This window comes from Zootoca vivipara, chromosome 6 (assembly GCF_965207765.1).
Source record: "Zootoca vivipara chromosome 6, rZooViv2.hap1.1, whole genome shotgun sequence".
NCBI classification, from domain to species: Eukaryota; Metazoa; Chordata; class Lepidosauria; order Squamata; family Lacertidae; genus Zootoca; species Zootoca vivipara.
This window is the reverse complement of record NC_142589.1, coordinates 63,543,336-63,555,409: the sequence shown is the minus strand read 5'-3', so window position 1 is coordinate 63,555,409 and position 12,074 is coordinate 63,543,336. Positions and strand designations below refer to the sequence as shown.

The window sequence follows — 12,074 nt, the reverse complement described above, 5'->3', positions numbered from 1 at the left end:
CTGAGCCCTTCTTCCACCATCTGTTCCCCAGAGCGTTGTCAGGGCTCTGGTGCCTCGCTGAGCCTTCCCCCTTCCATTCCGCTTTCCCCTGACCCGCTGCTAGCACTGTCGCTGGGCGAAGTGCTGGTCAGGATTATCGGGAGAGGCTCCCTGTAGGGAGTCCCCCTGACAGAGCTGGACCTCAGTGTCCAGGCTGAAGGATGGGGGTAGAGAAGCTCCTTCAGGAATACTGGCCCGAAGCTATTTAGCGCTTTAATATCAGCACCAACACTTTGAATTGTGCTCGGAAACGTACTGGGAGCCAATGTAGGTCTTTCAAGACCAGTGTTATATGGTCCTGGCGGCCGCTCCCGGTCATCAGTGTAGCTGCTGCATTCTGGATTAGTTGTAGTTTGAGTCACCTTCAAAGGTAACTCCCAGTCCCTGTATATGCCACACATGCAGCTCAGGTTCATTCAAGAGGCCTAAAGGATGGTGTTGGAGGCTATTCAGGTTTCTCTCGCTGCTAATATTCTAGGACCCAGGTGTTAGGATCTCTTACACATGAGTAGGACCCTGGCAGAGAAACATGCCCGACTGGGATGATCTCTCCCTCCTGTCGATCCCTCGGGAGTTTCAAAAGCTTTCTTCAGCCCAAACATCACAGCGACTGATGCCAAGAAACATCAGCACACTTACGGATCTGCAGAGTTTGCGCAATTTCATGACAGAACTTAGTAGCTCAGCATTTGGCTAATCTACGTTTATTTACACATAAACACACACGGAGCACTGCAACATGGCTCCCTCTCTCTCTGGCATCAGGCAGCAAAGAGAATGAACAAAGGACAATAGTCCCACTTCAGGAACACACAGTAACACAAATATCCTGTCTTCGTCACTTCCCACTGTGGAATGAAAACATATACCATCATGAGACAGACAACAATCCCATGACAGCAAACACAGGGAAGGAATCTCTAACACCAGGAGCTCACGGACCACAGTGTTGGGCCGTGCCCTTTACTGGTGTAAGCAGACTGGAAGTGCTCGGGGCTGTTGTTTCCCTGAGGCCTCATTCTAAATAAAGCCCGCTGGATAATCTTGGGCCAGTCACAGTCTCTCATCCTGATTTGTTGTGAAGGTAAAATGGGGAGGAGTATGCCACCTTGAGCCGCTTCGAGGAAAGGGGTGATATAAATGCAATGAATGTACAAGGAATTAGGATCTGGATTTGCGCAAGTAGAGAACGAGGAGCATGCTCTAGTTATCTCTCGTTTGGACTACTGCAATGCGCTCTATGTGGGGCTACCTTTGAAGGTGACCCGGAAACTACAATTAATCCAGAATGCGGCAGCTAGACTGGTGACTGAGAGCAGCCGCCGAGACCACATAACACCGGTTGTGAAAGACCTGCATTGGCTCCCAGTACGTTTCCGAGCACAATTCAAAGTGTTGGTGTTGACCTTTAAAGCCCTAAACGGCCTCGGTCCAGTATACCTGAAGGAACGTCGCCTACTACATTGCTCTGCCCAGACACTGAGGTCCAGAGCCGAGGGCCTTCTGGTGGTTCCCTCGCTGTGAGAAGCCAAGTTACAGGGAACCAGGCAGAGGGCCTTCTCAGTAGCGGCATCCGCCCTGTGGAACGCCCTCCCACCAGATGTCAAAAAGAAAAGCAACTACCAGACTTTTAGAGGACATCTGAAGGCAGCCCTGTTCAGGGAAGCTTTTAATCTTTAAGAAATTGGTGTATTCTAATATTTCTGTTGGAAGCCACCCAGAGTGAGGAAACCCAGCCAGATGGGCGGGGTATAAATAATAAATTATTATTATTATTATTGTTATGAAAGGAAGTAAGTGAATAAAAATCTGCAATGGGGGTGTCAGATGTTGCTGGAGATGCAGTGGAAGAGGCTCAAATACGCACTACCCAGCCCTCTCCTCACAGCTGCTGGTGCACGCCCAGCACCACTGCCACAAATTGCTTTGCACAATTCAGCACATGCCTACATAATGCCCGACAGTTGGTGTTCCTGCTGGGCTATTAATGGGTGCTGGTCATGTTGGATATATATTACCTCCATGATCAGAGGCAGCATGCCTCCAACTATTCGTTGTTGGGGAACATGAGCTCTCTTTCCCTCATGGCCTGCTTGTTGGCTTCCCAGAGGTCTCTGCTTTGCCACGGTGAGAAACAAGATGATGAGCTAGGACAAATTCATACCATACATTTAAAACACACTGGCAGCACTTTAAATAGTCGTTGCTCTCCCCCCCCCCCGGTGAATTCTGGGAGCTGTGGTTTGTTTAAGGGCGCCGAGGCTTATTTTCCTAACTGAATTACATTTCCCAGAGTTCCCTAGCAAAAGAGATTGATGATTAAACTACTCTGGGACTAGTAGCTCTGTGATGGCAGCTCTCAGTGCCCTTAACAAACGACAGCAGAAGCCACAACTGCTTAAAGCGCATCATAGCGCTTTAAATGTATGGTGTGGAGGTGGTTCAGTATAAAGCAGGCATCCCCAAACTGCGGCCCTCCAGATGTTTTGGCCTACAACTCCCATGATCCCTAGCTAACAGGACCAGTGGTCAGGGATTATGGGAATTGTAGTCCAAAACATCTGGAGGGCCGAAGTTTGGGGATGCCTGGTATAATGCTCTTGTCTGACCCTGCAGGGCTATCTTCATGTTCAAATTCCACACACTGCTTTGCTTCTTCCCTGACTTCTGTGGGTATCTAGATCCGACAGAAACCTTCCTTTCTCCTGATTTTTGTGTCTTCTTCCTTAGCGCATGTGGAGAACGAGGAGCAGTACAGCGAAACTCTGGAGAACTTTGGCAGCAACCACCTTTCTCAGAACAATCACGAGCTTTCCACCGGATTCTTGAATCTGGCTGTCTTCACCAGGGAAGTGACAGCACTTTTCAAAAACCTGGTAAGGGGCGGCATTAGGTCTGCTTTTATTTTCCGTCAAAGATCTCCACTGCATTCTTCTTCTCAATCCAAATGTGTACACCACCTATTTAGAGAGAGGGGATATTCAACCAGACTCGGCACTTTTAATATGGGACCCGTTTCTTTAAAAGAAATGAATATGCCAACCTTCCTTAACCTCTACAACTCCCATAAGCCCCAGTCCAGAGGTTACTGTTGCTCACTAGGGCCACATTTGCAGCGTACATTTAAAGCACCATGATGGGAGAAAACAATGACTTTTTAAAAGTGGTACCACACTGCTTTAAATGTACAGTGTGGATGTGGCTAGGGTCTTTTATGCAGCCCCTTTAGAAAGATATTTATTATTCTGACATTAATGATGGAGGCTTACAGTCTTCTTTTTCATGCGCATCTGATGAGGTGGATTCAGGCCTGCAAAAGCTTACGCCGTAATTAATGCAATTACGTTCTTCAAAACTTTAAGGAAATCTGTTTCAGCCAAAGCAACAGAGATGACTTCATCTCTGGAAGGTGATGCAATTGTGAATGTGCCGGTCTTGTTTGGGGCAATAGGTTCCTATATTTCAACCCCTGCATTTCCATAAGCCATGTTTTCCTTACTGCTGTGTTTCCAGCTCTGAGTCCTCTGTTGATGCTGGGGCCCCTTATCACAAAGCAGGCTGCTGCTACGAGGTAGTCTGAGGGAAGGACTTTTATGAATAGGGTAGGAACTCTTGAAAGAACTAGGAGTGGGTGAATCTGTCAATTTCTGTTTCAGTTGTTTATTTTTACAATCTTCATTTCATTTCTCCATTTCCACATCAATTTGCATATATATGCATATACAGGTGAAACTTGGAAAATTACAATATCGTCAAAAAGTGCATTTATTTCAGTAATGCATCTTATTATTATTATTTATTTTTACAAATGCTTTCTTTTGGAAATTCCACAGTAATAAAACAAATAGTTACAATAATACAAAAATAAACATTGCTATTACATTTCATTAATTACATTCCATTTATAATTGACCCGCCTAATGACAAATAATTACAATTACAACAAATAAAGGCATGACATATCTTGCTTTGCATGTCATGCATCTATCTCATATATTGGTTTCACCTTTTAAGTTGCATTACTGAAATAAATGCACTTTTCATTGAGAATTCAACATACACAGTTTTGCACAGCTATTTTCCCCAAGGAAAGCATTTTATTCCATTATTTTCACTAACGTAGGAATTTTTACTAATGTAGTATACCTGAAGGAGCATCTCCACCCCCATTGTTCTGCCCGGACACTGAGGTCCAGTGCCGAGGGCCTTCTGGAGGTTCCCTTGCTGTGAGAAGCCAAGTTACAGGGAACCAGGCAGAGGGCCTTCTCAGTAGTGGCACCTGCCCTGTGGAATGCCCTCTCACCAGATGTCAAAGAGAAAAACAACTACCAGACTTTTAGAGGACATCTGAAGGCAGCCCTGTTTAGGGAAGCTTTTAATGTTTAATAAATTATTGTATTTTAATACTTCTTTTGGAAGCCGCCCAGAGTGGCTGGGGAAACCCAGCCAGATGGGTGGGGTATAAATAAATTATTATTATTATTATTATTATTATTATTATTATTATTATTTGTGCTTACCCTAGTATATGCATTTTTGTACTTATCTCCGGGTTAGTGATACTTGAAGTAGTACGACCTGTGGAGGGTGGCTGTGTTTTGGTGTGCAAACAAATGCAAACAGATGCAAACTCAACTCTTTTCTCACCTGTCCCTAAAAAAGGACCATTAGTGCTTGCATTTGTACTGGTTGGGCAGACGGAGAAGGAACATGGGCTGCCTCTGTGTGCCTTTGCTGCTTGTTGCCACTAATGGTGGTCTCATCCTGGCCCCTCCCTCAGCTTCCCCTTTGAACGTAAATCGGAAACCTCTGGGCAGCGGCTATGTTGTTTATGGCTGGGAACTGAAGGAACTGTGCACTGGGTTCTGTGTGCTAGAGCAGGCTCTGTCTGGGTATATTTGTTTTAAACAGAAGCCCCGTGTCTCATATTACAGCCCCTTTGCAAATGTGGAAGGAAAAATGTGGAAGGAAAGAAAGAAAAAATAAAGATGTAGAATGAAGAATGTGGAAGGAAAGAAAAAAAAACCTGTTTGATATGCCCCTAGCAGAAGAGCACATGAAAACAATGCTTGGGTATGTGCCACTTTAGACTGAGGTAGCTAATACGATGCCCTCCAGATGTTGCTGGAAAACAGCTCCCTGACCTTCCAGCTACTAACCCTGATGGCTGTGGTCTGCCTCCATTGTTGGAGGCAGTAACCCTTCTAAATGCCAGTTGCTGGAAACCACAGGAAGGGGCGAGTCCTGTGGGCGCTCAAGTCCTGCTTGCAGGCTTCCCGTAGGCAATCTGGTTGACAGCCTTGAGAGCAAGTGGCTTGATCCAGTAGGCTCTTAGGGTGTGTTGTTATTTCTCACTATGCTGGCCAGAGTTGACGAGACTCCAGCAATGCTTAAAGGGCACCATGTTGTCTACCTAGGGGTGAACCTGTGTCCTGCTTTAGAGAGGACAGCCCTGTAGGTTTGAAGAACTGTCCAGTCCCAAGCTTGTGTCACAGTGTTGACAGGCACAGAATGTCAAGAATTAACTCTTTATTGTCAAAAGGACACTTACAAGTTAGGAAAAGGCACGTCCATCAATCCTACGCCTCTCAGTTACCCCTAGGTGTGCACCTGATGATGCAGTTGCCGCAACAGAGAGCCCCACCCTTGGCTTATGTATCTCCTCTACCCAAGCTGCATGCAAGCAGGCGAAGACTCCACCTGCATGTGACCTTTTGCTCCTCCTGTTTCAGTCTTCTTCTGGTACTGGGAAACAGTGGAGCAGGAGAGGTGGGATCAGGAGGAGGAGGAGGAGGTGTGGAAGCCCTTGAGTCTACACCAGCTTGACTGATCTCTCCATCCTCCTGCTCTTGTTCTTCATTCTCCAGTCCTGCACTTCTGACTTGTCTCTCAGCTGTTACAGGTTCCCCCAGTTCCCTTCTTCCAAGTCAGTCTCCAACCTCCGCTTCTCCCAGTGCCCACTCCTCAATAGCCAGCCAGCACTCCTCAGTGTCCAGCCAGTCCCTGACATCTTGGTCTGAATATCAAGAGCTCTAAGAAAAGGAGCTTTTGATGCTTTTGAATTTTGAATTGATGCTTTTGAATTATGGTGCTGAAGGAGACTCTTGATAGTCCCATGGATTGCAAGAAAATCAAACCTATCCATTCTTAAGGAAATCAGCCCTGAGTGCTCACTGGAAGGACAGATCGTGAAGCTGAGGCTCCAATACTTTGGCCACCTCATGAGAAGAGAAGAATCCTTGGAAAAGACCTTGATGTTGGGAAAGATGGAGGGCACTAGGAGAAAGGGATGACAGAGGACGAGATGGTTGGACAGTGTTCTCGAAGCTACGAACATGAGTTTGACCAAACTGCGGGAGGCAGTGGAAGACAGGAGTGCCTGGCGTGCTATGGTCCATGGGGTCACGAAGAGTCGGACACGACTAAACGACTAAACAACAACAACAAGAAAAGGAGAGCAGGAGGGGCCTTGAAGTCACCCTTCTGCTGTTAGATCCTGGACAGCAGACTTGAGTTGCTGTGCTGAACAGCACACAGGTCATATGCTCAAAGTCTTCCCTGCTATGGTGTGATGGATTGTATTTCTATTTAGATTATAGTAGTTATTTCTAAATTGGCACACCTAGGCCTGTAGCTCAATGACAAAGCATCAGCTTTACATGCAGAATGTCCCAGGTTCAATCCCTGGCCTCTCCAGCTCAGGACATCTGGCCTGGTGTCCTGTTATCACCATGGCCAACCAGGTACCTATAGGAAACACGCAAGCAGGACCTGAGTGCAACAGAACCTCTCCACTCTTGTAGTTTCCTGCAGTGGTATTCAGAAGTGTTTCTGCCTGTGACCATGGAGGTAGGGCTGGGAATGTCCCCTGTCCGAAACCCTGAAGAGGTGTTACCATCCACTGTAGGCTTTGTATTGAGTCAGTGTTTCTCAAACTTGGGTCCCCAGCTGTTGTTGGACTACAACTCCCATCATCCCTAGCTAGCAGGACCAGTGGTCAGGGATGATGGGAGCTGTAGCCCAACAACAGCTGGGACCCAAGTTTGAGAAACACTGATAGAAGGACCCAATAAATAGTCTGTTGAGGTATAAGGCAACGTCCTGTGTTCCCATCCATATTCATATTCAAATTTTGTTGTTGCATAAGTGGCCATCCTATGACTACTCCTGCCTTAGGCAGACCCAGCATGCTGATGCAAAATGGTGACATCACAGGAGTGGCTGTTGCCTTCTGTAAAGTTCTGTGAACAGGACTGTTTCTACGATGAAGCAGAATTGAGGCAGCCAGAAATGCTGGTTGTCAGGGAGTGGCAGCCAGGTCCTGGAGGTTTCAGAGCCTGCCCTGCACTCCCTAACCTAGCTGCCCACCCTTTGGTGCAGTGGAGGAGGATGCCTCACCAGGAATACTGTTCTGCAACGTTCAATGAAACAAGCTGAGCACCCGATGGCCCAGGAAGGGCCGTAGCTCAGTGGAACATCTGTATTTGCATGCAGTATAAGGCGGATTCCTATGTTCTTCAGAGCTGCGCTGTGGTTTCTTCAGCTGTGCCTGTAGCACATCTGTACTTGATCACAATCTACAGCCGTGGTTCCATTTTGCTTATTCTGAGTCAGCAAGTCAGTGGGTGGCACTGACTTGGTTTCATGTGTAGGTTCTTCAGCACAGCCACATAAAACTCACAGGGTGGGTTTTCTTTATTTTGTTCTCTCCTCCTTTTCTCTCCCAAGAGAGGTTGGTCCAAGTCTTTGAATTATAGAATTTTAGAGTTGGAAAGGGACCCCAAGGTCATCTATTCCAACTCCCTGCAATGCAGGAACCTCAGCTAAAGCATCCATGACAGATGGCCATCCAACCTCTGTTTAAAAACCTCCAAGGAAGGACCTCTCGTGGGAGTCTTTTCAACTGCTGAACAGCTCTTACTGTCAGAAATGTTTTCGGAATATTTAGTCGGAATCTTCTTTCTTGCAACTTGAAGCTGTTGGTTCAAGTCCTATTGTTCAGAGCAGGTGAAAACAAGCATGCTCCCTCCTCCATGTGACTGCCTTTAAGGTATCTGAAGATGGCTATCATATCTCCTCTCAGTCTCCTCTTTTCCAGGGGCAGAACATACCCACCTCCTTCAAGCACTCCTCATAAGGCTTAGTTTCCAGGCCCTTGATCATCTTGGTTAACCTCCTCTACACACATTCCAGCTTATCAACATTCTATTTAAATTGTGGTGCCCAGAATTGGACATACTATTCCAAATGTGGTCTGGCCAAGGCAGAATAGAATGGTACTATGGTACTTCCCTTGATCTGGACACTATACTTCAGTTGATGCAGCCTGGAATAGCATTAGTTTTCTTCTTCTTCTGTGCACCACACACTGTTGACTCATGTTAACCAAGACCCTTAGATCCTTTTCACATGTACTCACAAGAGTAGCCAGGTGTCCCCCATCCTATATTTGTGCATCTGGTTCTTCCTGCCTAAGTGCAGAACCTTACATTTGTCCCTATTGAAATTCATTTTGTTAGCTTGTGCCCAGTTCTCCTATCTGTTAAGGTCATTTTGAATTCTGATTCTGTCTTCTGCAGCTTTAGCTACCCCTCCCAGTTAGGTGTCATCTGCAAATTTGATAAGCATCCCCTCAATTCCTTCATCCAAGTCATAAAGACATTGAACAACAACGGCTCCAGGACAGGACCCTGCGGCGCTGCACTTGTCACTTTTTTCCAGGATGACAAGGAACCATTAATGAGTACTTTTTGGGTTCGTTCAGTCAACCAGCTACAAATCCACCTAACAGTTACCTCATTCAACCCACATTTTACCAGCTTCCTTGCAAGAATATCATGGGGGACTTTGTCAAAAGCCTTACTGAAATCAAGATACATTATGTCCACAGCACTTTCCTGATCCACGAAGTTTGTACTTCCATCAAAAAACGGAAATCAGATTGCTCTGGCGTGACTTATTTTTGAGAAACCCATGCTGGGTCTTAGTAATCATAGCATCCTTTTCAAAATACTCACAGACTGACTTCTTGGATGCTTGGGAGGTAGTCCTGTAGGCTGTCAGGTCCCCGACTGAACCAGGCTTGTTCCTTTTGCCTCTGGTCATGTTATGGTTTTGGCCATGTGATTCTCTCAACTGACCCCCCCCTTCCGCTTTCCAGCTGTGGGTTGTGGTTTTTGCATGGCAGGGAGAAAGGGCTGACTTGCCTGTGGGTTTTGTGGCAGTGGAGGAGTAGATGTGGCTTGTGGGCAGACCAGACATTTTTGTGCCTTGCAGCTATCTGAGGCTGCCCTGGAGTCTCCTGCACAGGAAGACTCTTGCCATGAGACAAATGGAGGAGGTTTAGCATCTCCAGTCTCTACACACACACACCCCTTGCCACTGTTTCCATTTCTGCATGCCACCCCAAATCTGGCCTGCTTGAGGGGTGGGGGAAGAAGAGCAGGAAACAATATTTATCTTAGTTGGAGTGAGGCTTGCATAGTCCAATAAATAAGAGTCCCTTTCTAGACCCCAGACACAAACCCCACCTGGCAGTGAGAACGCCAGGGGAAAAAAAATCTTGGGGGGGGGGGTGGCTGGCACAGAAGCGGCAAAGCATATTTCTAGTTAAGCATGCTGTGTCCCACATGCTAAGATCTCTGAAAAGAAAAAAGTGTTAATAACAGGATTCCAGCAATGCAGGGGGGAATGGGGGTACAAGCTCCTTGGTTTTGGGGGCCCTCACCCCCTGCCCCATCTTGTGCCACACATGTTCCCCAGCCACACCCCATCTGCCCAAGCCGTGCCCCCCACCAGCGCTGATTCACACCCTGCTTGAGTGCATTTGCCTGGCTTGAATAACAGAACCATAGAATTTTAGGTTTGGAAGGGGGATCCCAAGGGTCCTACCAGACTTTTAGAGGACATCTGAAGGCAGCCCTGTTTAGGGAAGCTTTTAATGTTTAATAAATTATTGTATTTTAATATTTCTGTTGGAAGGCGCCAAGAGTGGCTGGGGAAGAGTGGGTGGGGTATAAACAAACAAATAAATAATAATAACCTATTTATAGCAAAAAGAGGCCATGTGTGTGTGTGTGGTGTGTGTTTAAAAATAATGGCATGAGCTTCATTAAACTTCTGCTTCAGCTTTTGACCAAGATTTGGTTCCTACATCTGTGTTAGAAGCATAAATAAAAATGCATCGCAAATGAATGCCAACCTGGGTAAAAGGGCCTGCCTAGCTGAGCACTAATGGCTGCATATGTTTTTATTTGTGGCTCTTCCAGGTGCAGAATCTGAACAATATTGTCTCCTTTCCTCTGGACAGCTTGCTGAAAGGGCAACTTAAAGATAGCCGGCTGGTAGGTGTCCTTTAAAAAGCATGTATGCATGGTATGTGTTCAAGGGCCTAGTTGAGGAAGATGTGTCCAAATAGAGGTGCCTGGGTCCCATGGTTTGATGTCCTAACACATCGCTTGTTCTGTTGTGCCAGTGTCTTGACAAGTGCACTGAAGAATGGAAATCTTAAATTAAAAATCACCTGCAAAATGTGTGCAGTTTAAATGTGGACTTTTCTTGGATTCTTAAGAAAAAAGGAATGCTCAAAACAGACCTATGATGTAGTGCCTGTGTAATTAAACGAATTGGGATGCAATTTACTGATTTATTATATTGCATTTATAGCCCTCTCTTATTTACAAAAGATCCTAGGGTGGCTAATACTTCTGTGATAAAAAAAGAAAAATACAAAAATGAAATAGACTTATTTAAAACATTTTAAAAGATGAATGCCTCACACAACAAAAAACTCACAAGACGAAAGCGTTTTGCGATGTTTTTGGTGACTCGCAAGACGACGTTTTCTATGGCTGTGCTTCGCAAGATGAATTTTTTGTGGTTTTGTTTGGTTTTTTTGCCGCAGCAAACCGCGCTTCGCAAGGCGAAATCATCGCAAGACGAAGCGACTCGCGGAACGGATTAATTTCGTCTTGCGAGGCATCACTGTATCTAAAACCAAGAAACCACAAGCATCTAAAACAAATTTAAGAGCAGATGTAACCAAAGTTTTCAGCAGGTGTCTAAAACAGTACAGTGATCGTCCTTGCCCAATATTAGCAGGCAGGGAGTTCCAAAGTTTAGGTTGTTGCCACGCTAAAGGAACGGCTCTTTCAAACACAGAATGAACATGGCACAACACTTGCAGAAGTGCAGGATTGCAAGAAGTGCAATCTGCAAAAGATTCTGCGAACTGGAGGAATTGAGTCAAGCACGTATGGGATAAGGCGATCCCTTAAGTAATCTGGTCCCAAGCCGTTAAGTGCTTTATACCAAGAGTAACACCTTGAACTCAGCCCAGTCACAAATTGGCAGCCAGTGCATATTTTTGAGCACAGGTGTGCAATATGCTGACTCTCACTTGTGCCAGCAATCATGCTGTAGCATTTTGCATTAGCTGAAGTTTCTGGACCAAGTACAAGGGAAGCCCAATGTGGGGTACATTGCAGTAGCCCTGCCTTGAATTGGACCACTTAGCCCATCCCTTCTAGTAAGCAGACATTATGTTATGCAGAAAACCCAAGGCATGCTGCTTTTTTATTTTTATTTTTATGAGAAGACTGTATCAGAAAATGTTTCTGTGATGTAATGAAAGAGTGGTAATAAATTTAGCATATTCAGCTAAACCTCATAATAGTATATCATTAGGGTACAGTGGAATTGCACACGTATGCATATTTTATTGGGAGCATTCCCCGACTGAGCTGGACGGGACTTTCTTCTGCATAACCGTGCAGAGGAGCTAGCTGCCGGTGTCCACAGTAGCTGTGGAGAGCCTAGATCTCCTGAATTCATATTTAAATTCCATTTACATTGCTCCATACCTATACCTATATATATTTAAGGATATTAGCATAATATTTTGTAATCTGGGTCGGTGTCAGGAAGGTGTATTTTTTTTCTTTTTTCTCTGTTCTTTTTGTTTCTGTAATAACTCAATAAAAAAAGGAAGAAGCTGCCTTATACATGGTCAAACCATCTCCCTTGGCATTGTCTAC

General features: G+C 45.5%; 1 protein-coding gene across 1 annotated transcript in view; it reads left to right on the top strand.

The window, feature by feature from the left end:
- Nucleotides 1–12,074, top strand: part of ASAP3 (ArfGAP with SH3 domain, ankyrin repeat and PH domain 3) — a 77,548-nt gene that overhangs the window by 24,641 nt on the left and 40,833 nt on the right. The window contains exons 3-4 of the mRNA XM_035120399.3: nucleotides 2,770–2,915; nucleotides 10,308–10,382. Coding sequence (XP_034976290.2) covers nucleotides 2,770–2,915; nucleotides 10,308–10,382 — 221 coding nt within the window. The remainder of the gene's footprint in view (nucleotides 1–2,769; nucleotides 2,916–10,307; nucleotides 10,383–12,074) is intronic.